Source organism: Anopheles gambiae, chromosome 2 (genome assembly GCF_943734735.2).
Source record: "Anopheles gambiae chromosome 2, idAnoGambNW_F1_1, whole genome shotgun sequence".
Classification (NCBI taxonomy): Eukaryota; Metazoa; Arthropoda; class Insecta; order Diptera; family Culicidae; genus Anopheles; species Anopheles gambiae.
In genome coordinates, this window is record NC_064601.1 from 44,847,941 (window position 1) to 44,860,973 (window position 13,033).

Below are 13,033 nucleotides of genomic sequence, written 5' to 3' on the forward strand. Positions count from 1 at the left end.
ATTTTTCGAGCTGCACAATACGTATTCTCTCTCACAGCCCGTTATAAGCGATAGGAGAGCTCGGAATTTTTCTAGAACGCAATCATCTCAATCACCCGTTGAATCCTAGAACGCAATCACATTATTATAAAATGACCCCTATTATAAAAAGACCTCTTTTTTTCTTGTGCGAGCGGTTCACCCGGACGGACGTGTTTTTGTTCAACTCCAGTGTCTACGCCAACGATCTCGGGAGAGAACGTTGGTAAGAAGTGAATATAACGTTACTTTTTGTGTGTGATCTCGGGAGATATAAACCACAGTGCCAGCTGCGCGCGTTGATATTGTTTCAGTGAGAGTGACACATACACACGCACACACGACACAGTTTGGAACGTGTGACAAGCACAGCGCTTTGGCGCCAAAAACGTCGCTCGCAGCGTAAGCAGTGAAGCCGGTGTTTTCGTGCCATTTTACCCCGCTACTCGGGAGAGTAACGAGAAAAATTATCTTATTTGTCTTGAAATTAAAACTCTTTTATTTTACTATTCCGAAATTGTAAATATTAGTCTTAAGATTAATTGAACTTTTGCTTTTAAGGAACATTTATGTACTTTATTTCATATATTTCTTTATAACCTTATATACACTATATACATTGCATTGAACTAAATAAAACTAACCAACCCGGCAAAATGCCGGGACCCTCGCATCCTGTACGGGATGCACTTCCGCCCGAGCCTCCCCAGAGAGCTCGATCACTACCACCATGGATGGATCGTAATAACGAGTTTGGGGACCTGAAGTTCCTCGTTCTCGAGCCGTTGATAGGCTTTAAGCTCCCGCAAAACCCATGGATAATTTCAAAGAGCATTACCAACGTGGTTGGAGAGCTTACCGAAAGCAGCCACTCGATGGAATTCGGGCAGAAATATCTGATCAAAACCCGAAACGTTGCGCAGTACACAAAAATGCAAAGCATCACGCAACTCATCGATGGTACAAAAGTATCGATCACCCCTCACGCTACGCTGAACACAGTCCAGTGCGTAATATTCGCCCCGGAGCTGAAAGGACTAAAAGACGAAGAAATTTTGCTCAACATGGAAAGTCAAAACGTCAAGCAAGTCCGACGATTCACCCGAAAGGTGAATGACGAAATACAACCAACGAACTCTTTCCTGACACGCGTAGAAGCTGGAAAAATACCGGAATCCCTTCGCATAGGGCTGTTGCAGGTGCGAACGAAACCATACTACCCAAAACCAATGCTGTGCTACAAATGCGCCAGCTATGGGCACACAAAAGTACGCTGCTCAAAGGGACAGGTGTGTGGAAACTGCGGAACCGCAGCACACGGTGAATGTTCGACCCATCCCGCTTGCGTGAACTGCAAAGGCGAACACAGTGCGTTTTCTCGCGAATGCCCTGCGTTCCAATTTGAAGAACAAGTCATCAAAATAAAAGTCGACCACAACTGCACCTACAAGGAAGCTCGACAAATGGCCCTCCAACAACATCAGCGAACAAGTGCTGTACAGCAGCGAATCACATTTGCGCAACAAACTACCACGGTGGATGATAAAGACATGAAAATCAAGCGGCTCGAAGAAGAACAAAATGAACTGAAGAAAACGATCGTAGATCAGATGAAAAAGATGGATACCCAGAGCAAGCTCATCGAAGCTCTTCTGAAGAAACTGAAAGAACCAAATGGAAATTTGCAGAAAAATAAGAATAACCCAACGAACGAAGCCACTACACAAATCGAAGAAAACCAAAGCTCGACCCAATCCAACGAGAGCAACAACAATGCTGAAGCAACGGAAAACCTCGAAACCGACAACGAAACAAATGACCAGGAATCAATGTCTACATCCGACACAGAATAAGAAAATTCGGCCACATCAGTCATCTCAGCACAATCCCGCAAACGAAACCACAACCTGGAAAACGTCTCATCGGAAGAAGAAGAATTAAGAAATGCTGTGAAAAACATGGCATCCAACGAAATCGCAGTCATCTCGCCCATCGCTTCTCCCACTCTTCCCTCCGAACAACGATCGCCAACTGCCAAATCATCGAAGAAAAAACATCGCCACTGAATTTATTCTCCTTTCCTCTTACCACAATAGTCTACTAACCTAAATCATTATCATGCTCTCCACAACCAATAATACTAATGACATAAACAAACCATTTCTATTAAACTGGAACATAAGAGGAATGAACACTAACCTCTACGAACTTCAACTTCTAATTAACGAATACAAACCTGCCATCATAACACTTCAAGAAGTTTGCGATCCACCTAATACCAACCACTCTCCACTTAATCACTACAATTGGTCCTACAAGCTCTCTCCAACTAACCTACATCACAGTGTTGCAATAGGTGTACATAAATCTATTCCCTTCAAATTAATAAAAACTAACACCAATCTTTCCGCAATAGCAGTAAATATTAAGTCTCCCATAGACATGACCAACGTTTCACTCTACCTACCCCCTAGACCTACCTTCAACGAATCCGAGCTTAACTCATTTGTTAATCTTTTTTCACATCCCTTGCTAATAGCAGGAGATCTTAATGCAGAAGATAAGAATCTTAGAATCTCCCAAACTAACAGAAAATTTAATAAACTAAATAACATTTTTACTAACCATAATCTTTCTTTCATTTCCAACCCCAACCCTACCCGACTATGTATCTCTTCAGGTACAGAATCCTTCCTTGACTACATCATCTCATCCTCCTCCCTCCTCAACGAACTTAAACTTTACGTGTTGGCGGACACACATGGCAGTGATCACTATCCGATCATTGTCAAAAGCAAATCATCTCTTCCGAAAAATAAACAACGACCAAAATGGAAATACGAGAATGCCGATTGGACATCATACCAAATAAACATAATAAAACATCTACATTCAGACCCTCAGGCAAGAGAAGAAAACATCATCAAGATCATAAACGATGCAGCAGCGAAATCGATCCCAAAATCAAAGGGCAAACCAGGCAAACGAAGTGTTCACTGGTGGAACGACACTGTCGCAAAAGCCATAAAAAGGAGACGCAAGGCGCTCCGAAAACTACAAAATGCCAAGAAAAACCAAGACCACACCCATATCCCTACCCTCTCCGAGGAATTTCAAATTTCTCATCGCATTGCACGAGAAGAAATAAAGAAGGCAAAACAAGAATCATGGAACCGATTCAAAGACAACATAAGTCCCGAAATGTCTGGAAAAGACATGTGGAAAAATGTGAAATGCCTAACAGAACGCAAGCAAGATACCGCTCATCATCAAAACCGATGACGACACAATAGTGCCAGTTGAATCAACACCAGAGGTACTTGCCACTCATTTTGCCACCATATCCGCCACAAATAGTTATTCGCCAGAATTTAAGACCATCAAAGCAAAAACTGAATCCATACAATTACAATTCAATAGCAGACCCAACATACATTACAATAGATCCTTTTCTATAGCCGAACTGAGTTAAGCTCTTGCCAAATGCAAAGGCAACTCAGCAGGACCAGACGACATTGGCTATCCACTGTTGAAAAACCTTCCTTCTGAAGGAAAAAACCTGCTCTTAAAGCTTTACAACCACATATGGCAGAGTGGCAAAATTCCTCCTCACTGGAAGAAAAGTCTAACAATACCCATCTTAAAGCCCGATAAACCTAAACACAGCCCAAATAGCTACAGACCAATAAGCTTACTAAACTGCATCGGAAAAGTGTTGGAAAGAATGGTTAACCGGCGTCTTACCCAAGAACTGGAAGGCAGGAAACTCCTCAGCATTAATCAACATGCATTTAGAAGCGGCTTAGGCACGGAAACTTACTTTGTGTAACTCGAAGAACTGCTGGCCAAAGTAAAATCCGATAAACACCATGCCGACTGTGCTATCATCGACTTGGCTAAAGCTTTCGATCGGACATGGAAATACGCAATCATGCGCCAGCTAGCCAGATGGAATTTCGGAGGTAACATGATCACATTCCTCGATGATTTCCTCTCAGACCGTACCTTCGAGGTTCTGATTGGAACGAACAAATCCAGCACTAAAACACTCGAAAACGGAGTTCCTCAAGGAGCCATCCTTTCTCCAACATTATTTCTGATTAGCATCGAAAGTCTTCTCCGCTCACTACCACCATCCATCACTCCACTGGTGTACGCTGATGATATCGTTCTGATCTCGAGCAATGCAGATAATGGAGTAGCGCGATACAATCTGCAACAGGGACTGAACATCTTATGGGAATGGTCAAAACGTATTGGTTATGACATCGCTGCTGAAAAAAGCAATATACTACACATCTGCACCAAACCGCACCCAACCGTACCGCTTTGCCTTAATCAATCACAAATTCCAGACTGCAAAAAAGTAAGGATACTCGGGATCACAATAGACCAAAAACTCACATTCCAAGCCCACATTAAACAGTTAAAAACTACAGCTACCACGAAAATCAACCTTTTCAAAATGCTCAGTACAGGAACCCACAAAGCATCAAAAGACACACTTATCTTCATTATTAATCACTGGTTACTTCCAAAACTACTGTACGGTATAGAAATAGTATCAATTAAAAAAGAACAGTTTGAAAAAGCAATAAGCCCCATCTACCATGCCGTTCTAAGATATGCCATAGGCGCCTTCCGAACCAGCCCCATCGTCTCTATGCTAAGTGAGAGCGGACTTCTTCCACTTAGCCATGTAATAACAACTAAATTAGCCGCAACAGCAACAAGAATTAAAGAAAAGAATATCCAAGCACCATCATTCCTCAATAGAGCCAACTCCGAAGTTTTCGCTATAACAAACTGCAATATCCCGGATATCACAACACTGTTACATCTTGGCACTCGGCCGTGGTACCATGAACCCCCTAACATAGACTGGCATTTTAAAAACATCCTTAAAGCAGGCTGCAATAGTACAATAGCACAAAAACATTTCATAGAACACATCAACAACAAATACATTAAGCACAATCACATTTACACCGATGGATCCGTCGATGAAGCAGCAGCAGGATTCGGGATTTACTCACCCATTGATAAAGTAGCGTCCAAACTGCCGGATCATTCTTCCATTTTTACGGCAGAAACGTTGGCATTAATCCAGGCAGTTGAAGATACCCTGCGCTCTGACCTGGAAAACGTCATCTTTACCGACAGTGCGAGTGTCCTCTCGGCACTAGAGCATGGAACATGTAAGGACCCAAACATCCAAAAGCTCTACCAGGTCACTAGCCCACACATAAACCAGGATCAACAACTCACCATCTGTTGGATACCTGGTCACACTGGTATCAAAGGCAACGAGATCGCCGAACGCCTCGCCAACAAAGGCCGAAGAAAAACATCAACCTACAACACCTCGTTGCCTAAAAGAGACGCAATTATCTATATAAATGGAAAAATAAGAGAGGCGTGGGAAAAGAAATGGTTTAAAACCAAAAACAACTTCCTTCGGCTAGTGAAATCAACATCTACACCATGGCCATCAGTAATCAAACATCGAGACCAAAAGATCCTTATAGGCCACACTAGACTGACCCACAGCCATCTCATCGAACGATCCAGTCCTCCTCTCTGCCAATTCTGCGGTACCACTATAACAATATTCCACCTCTTAACAGAATGCCACGGATACACACAACTTCGTAATACTTGCCATCTTGACGCCAACATAGACTCAATACTTTCACCTCATCCACAGAAACAGGAAAATCTACTAAAATTTCTAAAACTATCACATTTATTCCATCAACTATAACAATCTAATAGTCTAATTTTTCCACAAAAAGAGGCGAAAGAACTCCGCAGGAGCCAAAGCCTCTCTAAACCATACTAACAACAACAACAATTATAAAAAGACCCTTCTCAAGGAGAACATCGTGTTGTTCGTGATCCCTTACAAACGTACCCCTATCAAGTCTAACCATGTCTGGCCGTGGAAAGGGAGGAAAGGTAAAGGGAAAGGCAAAGTCCCGTTCCAACCGTGCCGGTCTTCAGTTCCCCGTTGGCCGTATTCATCGTCTCCTGCGCAAGGGTAACTATGCCGAGCGCGTCGGTGCCGGAGCACCCGTGTATCTGGCAGCCGTCATGGAATACTTGGCTGAAGTGCTTGAGTTGGCCGGAAACGCTGCCCGTGACAACAAGAAGACGCGCATCATCCCGCGTCATCTGCAGCTGGCCATCCGCAACGACGAGGAGTTGAACAAGCTGCTGTCCGGAGTAACCATCGCTCAGGGTGGTGTGCTGCCTAACATTCAGGCCGTGCTGCTGCCCAAGAAGACCGAAAAGAAGGCTTAAACGGTGTGACAAAGCTTCCTTCATCTCAAACCCAAAACCGTCCTTTTCAGGGCGACAAATTACTTTGCCAAAGACATTTTATTCGATTTATGCTGTTATGGGAGAACCAGAAGGAAAAAAAATCCAGATATATCAAGAACCGTGCTTGAAACTGTGTACAAAATGTAAATGAAAAAATGTGCCGTCCTTTGGCACAAAAAGCATCCCTTAATATTTTCAATTCTGTAACCTCTCACTACGAATTCTACAAAATGCAGCATATCATAAGCGATGCATAAGATTTTCCAGGTAGCTTGTTCAAGAGGGTTGGTTTTACCATATAAATGCAACCAGTGATACCTGCGTGTTGACCTTTTTCTGAAAACAGTAAAGGACACTTTTACCTGATTTATCGTTAACCACGGGAAAATGTTGAAAGGGTCGATTGTCGAAAAATGTTGTGCGTTTAGGTAGCCTTAGGTTCTCACAAAAGTCTGGCTTTCAATGTATCGGGAAACGTTGACAATGGCTTTAAAAAAGTTGGACCAAAAATTAGGAAGGTTCAAATAAACAACCATACTTATTAATGTTTCCCTTCACCCTTCATCTTAATCACCAGTTACCCAAATTTGTGAAGCATTTTAAAGTGTTTCGTTGTTTGAAACAATAAAATGATTTGCAATGTAGGAATGCCTATAAAATACAAAGTATTGAAATGCCCTAACGCATATGCAACTCCACATTCAATAACGCCGTCTAGTGGTGATCAAAGTCCCTGCAACCAGTAGTAACGCCATCTAAATAATTGGTAAAAGTAAGGCTCAGTGATCTACGTTACATATGAGAAGCGTTACATGCCTTTTAAAATTCCCAAGCAGTATTTTTGAAAAGCTCATAAACACCCCAAAAGCTTTCAATTTTAGCAACATTTCCTATGATTAGAAAGTATAAAATATTAAAAATATTAATAAATTAATAAACTATATGAAATATAATTATTACCTATTCAATCTATGTTTCCGCCTATTGTGAATAAACTTTACTTTAGGTGCGAGGGCTCTTTTTTAAATTGAGGTTAATGAAGGTAGTAAATATTTGTATGTATTTCATTATCTTGCTTTATCAATAGTTGGGAAAATAATTAAATAATCATTTTTAAAAGTAACCATTTTTTATGTGTAAGATTGTTATAATTATAATACGTCAAGTTGTTACAACTCTGATTGCTGTTAAAAATGATAGCCTAATAGTAATAATATAATTTATTTATACTCATGAATTATCAATGAGTGTTATCTTTGCAATTGCTGTTCTTTTTTATGTTTGTTCAAAAATTGTTGCTTTTATAATTATCATGTAAAAAAAACGATATTAAGACATAATAATCTATTAATTTGCTCATCCACGGCGGTTAAAACAGGCGTTCAAAATTGCTGCTTGGGTTTGTGGTAAACAGGCGTTACGCGTAACGCTAGCGTAATGTAGAGGGCTGAGCCTTACTTTTATCAAAAATACTGCTTGGGAATTTTAAAAGGCATGTAACGCTTCTCATATGTAACGTAGATCACTGAGCCTTACTTTTACCAATTATATACCCGCTGCGCAAATTCGAGCAGTTTCCAGCGCAGAAAATGCACCAAAATCTGCGCTGGCCAGCGCAGATTTCGCCTGGTCTCCCGCGCTGGACTTCAGCGATTCCCGCGCTGGGTCGAGCAAGTTTAGCGCCATCTGTGGGCGAAATGGACGAACTATTTATGGCGGTGGAGCAAAAAAAACGGTCAAATTTTTTTTTTTAAAATGGCGCCCATTTTTTCGTCCGCTTCTTCTCCCTCCCTCACCCTGACCTGCCTTACTAGCGCTTCTGCCCGTGCCTTCCGTCGCCAGCTGATTGGTTGTTGTGGTGTATGCGTTGGTTCATATATGTGCATTGCGGTTGTGTATTGTTATTGGTGGGTGTTAGCATTTATTAATTTGTGTGTGACCTTGAGACGCTGTGGGAGAAGCTGGATTGGGATTTGAAGTGTTATCGCTGTATTGATGGTTTATTTTATTTCGTGCCGCTGCTGATGAGACCATTCGATGCCCGTGCCAGTTGAGGGTGAAGAAGCCTATTTAAAACAAGCGTAGGAGAACGTCTAACACTAATCTAATATTTTTTTAATTTGAACATGTTTGATGCTTCAACGACCTTCTAAGCATCATGAAGCACAGTGTATAGTGACTAAAAATATATTTTTTTTAATGTGCCGAAATCTTTCTCGAGTTTTTGTGTCTCGACACACACACACACGCACACAGCGCGGGGAAAGTGACCATTCACTCTATCATGTTCCGCTCCCCCACCCCGCCTGGCGTTTTGGATGAGGATGCGCTGCAAGATAGCTGAACCAGCCTATCTTCCGATAAGGTAGCCGTAATGGATCATGCGGTAAGGGGGTGGTGAGTGGGGGGGGGGGGGGGGTTGTGAATGCGTATTCGCGTTCGCGCTTTCGTGGATGCATGCTCGCGTGCGCGCTTTCGTGGGTGCGTGCTCGCATGCGTGCTTTCGGGGGTGCGTGCTGGCGTGCGCGCTTTTATGCTCGCGGGCGCGCGTACGTGCGTGTGTGCGTGCGTGCGTGCGCGCGTTCATGCATGTGTGCGCGCGCGCGTGCGTGTGTGTGTGTGTGTGTGTGTGTGTGTGTGTGCGAGTTTGCGCGTGCGTGTTTGTGTGTGAGTTTGCGCGCGCGTGTTTGTGGAAACCCCAAAACTATTTGATTCTGATGCGTACATTTTCATCCGCTGCGGCTACAAAGTCCATGCATTTTCGATCTCGCTACCTGAGAGACAACACAACCATTGGCATTGGCATCTTTGCGATAGGCTCTGCTATTGGGGGTATTAAAAAGACACACGATCAAAGCAAACGTGCGTGTTATATGTAGCACATTTACAGTGAACCCTCTCTTATTTGACACCTCTCCAATTTGAAAAACCTCTCTTATTTTAACATTTTGCACAGTCCCTTGATTTCCAGTACATTTTTGTTCCTTTAATTTGGAAAACCTCTGAAATCTGTATCCCTCTTATTTGTGTATGGTGTTGCCATGGTTATTGAAAGATGTGTGCTCAAATTGGCGATTCTGTTCGCAGTTACCTATAGCAACAGTTAAGGCTGCATACTAAATGTTCTGTCTCTTTCTTGTTTGGATTGACCTTTCATTCACTTTTCACCTCTGTAATTTGAAAACCCCTCTTATTCGACAGTCCCATCGCCTCTCAAATAAGAGAGGGTTCACTGTATTTCTAATTCAGCTAGTGGACCCAAGTGGAAACAACATTTTGAATTGAATTTATACATTCTGGATTTGTTTATTACGGTGCGCGTATGGTGCTGCACCTGTCCGTCCGGAATCTGGCGGCTTGTTGGCTTGGAGTCGGTATCATGACGCCGATTGACCGGCAATGCCTTGGAATGGGTTCGGATCGGTAGGTTCATGTTTTGGTCGAGTGCATTCCGTCCATTTGTCTCGTCACAGCGGTAGCCCGGCAGCAACAAAGTCAAGACAAACTCTTACCCGGGTGTGGACTGCTACGCTAAGTTCTTTTTATTATTATTATTATTATTATTATTATTATTGGCGTACTAGCCAAAGCGATCATGCCGGCCTTTTCAGGACTTGAGTACCACGTAGCCGGATAGTCACCTCTTGATACGGCGGACGGTTCGTACGCGGTTAGATCCCACGACGGGGGTACTGCCACACTGTCTCCTGCTCGATGTATACGCTGCAGGCAGGGGGAAGGATGCACTCTACAGTAAAAAAAAAACACCGTCATGAACCAGCGGCGGACCTAACGGTAGGTGGACTAGGCGGTCGCCGATGATCTCTACAAATGGACAGAGTATTAACGACAAGGGCCCCCGGAAAGATGGTCTTTAGGGCTCCGTGGCTGGAGAACCATTTGCACCTCCCCTCCCCCCATGGCGACTACAATTTTAGGGCCTGTGACCGATGATCGTAGGGGTTCCATGGCCACCCCCCTCTCCATCCGTCGGCAATTTAAGTATACTGTTCAATCTCCCAACAGCTGTGTGCCACTACCCCTGCTCCCTGTCATCAGTTACCATTGACAGGGACCTCAATTCGTCTTTCCGCCTTTCATTAACGCCTTCCTTTCTTTGACCGATGGATCATAACATTCCGGAAAAAAACACATTTGGCGACAGTTGTGCACACACACGCACGCTCATACCTTTGCGCAGACGGCACAGCATATCTGTGTAATCTACAACATACGAAAGCAAAAGCTTAGTGTAATAAAGTTATCTTTAATGCTTAACACGTTCAGATCGATGACAGGCCCCACTGCCTGCCAGTGAACTTTCCAGCCTGCGTTCTAGGTGCTGGTGGAAAGGAAAGTTGATGAAAATCAGCGCCGAGATGAACGTGTTAATGCGAATTAGGATTCAGCGCGTTTCACATCAAACCCTCCAGCGTTAGCTAGCGATTCCTTAGTCATTTTTACATTGCAGCAATAGAACTTATTGCGCTTTTTTGGTTTGATTTGTAAAATTGCAACTTCATCGCCGCAATGTGTATAAACGGTTTTTTAAGCGCCACAGCAACTCATGAGCATTGTCCACACGCGAGAATGAGATAGCGCTAGGGAGGGAAAGAGCACGGACGATGGCTGACAGCGATTGGCCGTCTGACACACCAACACATTCAAACCTTCGACAGCGCGCTCAGCCGAGGGGAATGAGGCGGAGCCAGGGACGGGCAGCTCGACGAGCTGCTCGACAAATTTGCCGTTGGAGGAAAAAGAGAACATGATAAAATTCTCAGAACTCCATGATTTCTTGCGTCGCTTTGCGCAGCGGGTAGATGGCGGTTAAAACGGGCGTTCAAAAATGTTGCTTGGGTTTGTGGTAAACAGGCGTTACGCGTAACGCTAGCGTAACGTAGAGGGCTGAGCCTTACTTTTACCTCAATTTGCTTATCCACGACGATTAAACCAGGCGTTCAAAAATGCTGCTTGGGTTTGCGCTAGACAGACGTTACTTGTAACGCTAGCGTAACGTAGAGGGCTGAGCGTTACTTTTCCCAAATAATTCATTATGCGATCTATGAGGTCCCAGGGTGTTTGTCCTGGATAAAAACTGGGAAACATTTTAATGATAACGGAAGCTGAGGAACAATTACCAAATGTACAAACCAAAATGTAAGCATCGCTAGCGGAGCATCGCTAAGTCAGTATACCAAATGAAGTCAGTATCCCAAGAAAATATATAGCATTCAGTTAACAGCATAGATTTTGGAGGTGGAGTTAATTTCTTCATGTTCATAGCACCCTGATAGCAAATCTTGCAGAAAGTATTTGGTGGGTATGAGTTAAATCGAATTAAACAGTTTTGAAGAGTTAAACAATCGGTTTGATCTGATACCGGTAGGAACATTTTCATATCATTTGCATAAAACAATTTTTCGCAATCTGGTTTAACGTAAATAACATCATTTATGAAAATGATAAAAAGAATAGGGCCTAGAATACTGCCTTGTGGAACCCCGGATGAAATATTCACTTTAATTTGTCTTACACTTAAATTACAGGAGAGCCAATGAACAAGCGTTCTATTTATTCCGTAGCTTGATAGTTTTGAAATTAGCGTTGAGTGATTTACGGAGTCAAAGGCAGCATTGGCACCGTTAGCTGTTATAATAAACTCACAAACCTCATGGAAACGGTGTAGCTTTTTTTCACCCAATCCTTCTTTTGAATAATTATCACAAGTATCAATGAACGAAGCGCATGTGTAGCGGCGATTATTGCTTCAAGAGGATGAGAGGCTTGCCCTGAAAAATAAAAATTTTTTAGTTCGACACTATAAAATAAATTCATAAATTAATAAGTAAATAAAAATTAAATATTTAAACAAACACTTCAATCGTCGCTTTTATGTACGCTTCAAACGCATGCACATACGTTTAAAAGGCACATTTAAAAAACGCCATTTCATGTAAATGCACTGAATATACAGCAGTGTGAGTGCTTGTTATGCGAGTAAAATGTTATACGCACACCATTCGAAGCCATCATAGACATTTTTTCTCTCAAATAAAACATTTTAATGTTGCGAAAGACACAGCTCTTGAGTAATGTATTGTGGTCCTGAAAAGGACCGTTTGATTTGAGACTCCACATGGAAGTTTTATAGAGATAAATTTAACCTCCAAAACCGTACAGAGTGCGGCCCTGACGCTTCAGAGCATACACCACATCCATAGCGGTGACGGTCTTACGCTTGGCGTGTTCAGTGTAAGTGACCGCATCACGAATCACATTCTCCAGAAATACTTTCAGGACGCCACGGGTTTCCTCGTAGATGAGGCCGGAGATACGTTTCACTCCTCCGCGCCGAGCCAAACGGCGGATGGCGGGCTTGGTAATGCCCTGGATGTTATCCCGCAGCACTTTTCGGTGACGCTTGGCTCCTCCTTTACCCAGACCTTTTCCTCCCTTTCCTCTTCCAGTCATGATGAGCACAGGATTGTACGTTCACGATGTTCACACTTCAAATTGACGATCACGAATGAGCGTTTTCGAGCTCAACGTCCCTATTTCTACTTTTTCATCCACGCATTCCCTCTTGCTCTTAAGATGAGAGAAAACAAGGGTTGGCAAGCGCATAAAAAGAGCTCTTGTTCGAGCAGTTTCCTCATTTAACGTTCAACTTTTGTCAAATAAACAAGTT

General features: G+C 42.9%; 2 protein-coding genes across 2 annotated transcripts; one reads left to right on the top strand and one right to left on the bottom strand.

Moving 5' to 3' along the window:
- The first annotated feature begins 5,537 nt into the window (after positions 1–5,537).
- Positions 5,538–6,524, top strand: LOC133392045 (histone H2A-like). Its single transcript, XM_061649872.1, has one exon. It carries the CDS (start codon positions 5,950–5,952, stop codon positions 6,319–6,321), a length of 372 nt encoding a protein of 123 aa, XP_061505856.1. The 5' UTR covers positions 5,538–5,949; the 3' UTR covers positions 6,322–6,524.
- A 5,911-nt stretch (positions 6,525–12,435) lies between these two features.
- Positions 12,436–12,884, bottom strand: LOC133392050 (histone H4). Its single transcript, XM_061649877.1, has one exon. It carries the CDS (start codon positions 12,814–12,816, stop codon positions 12,505–12,507), a length of 312 nt encoding a protein of 103 aa, XP_061505861.1. The 5' UTR covers positions 12,817–12,884; the 3' UTR covers positions 12,436–12,504.
- Positions 12,885–13,033: the final 149 nt, after the last annotated feature.

Coding starts and splice junctions, on each gene's coding strand:
- LOC133392045 (XM_061649872.1), top strand. CDS start 5,950: ATGTCTGGCCGTGGAAAGGGAGGAAAGGTAAAGGGAAAGGCAAAGTCC.
- LOC133392050 (XM_061649877.1), bottom strand. CDS start 12,816: ATGACTGGAAGAGGAAAGGGAGGAAAAGGTCTGGGTAAAGGAGGAGCC.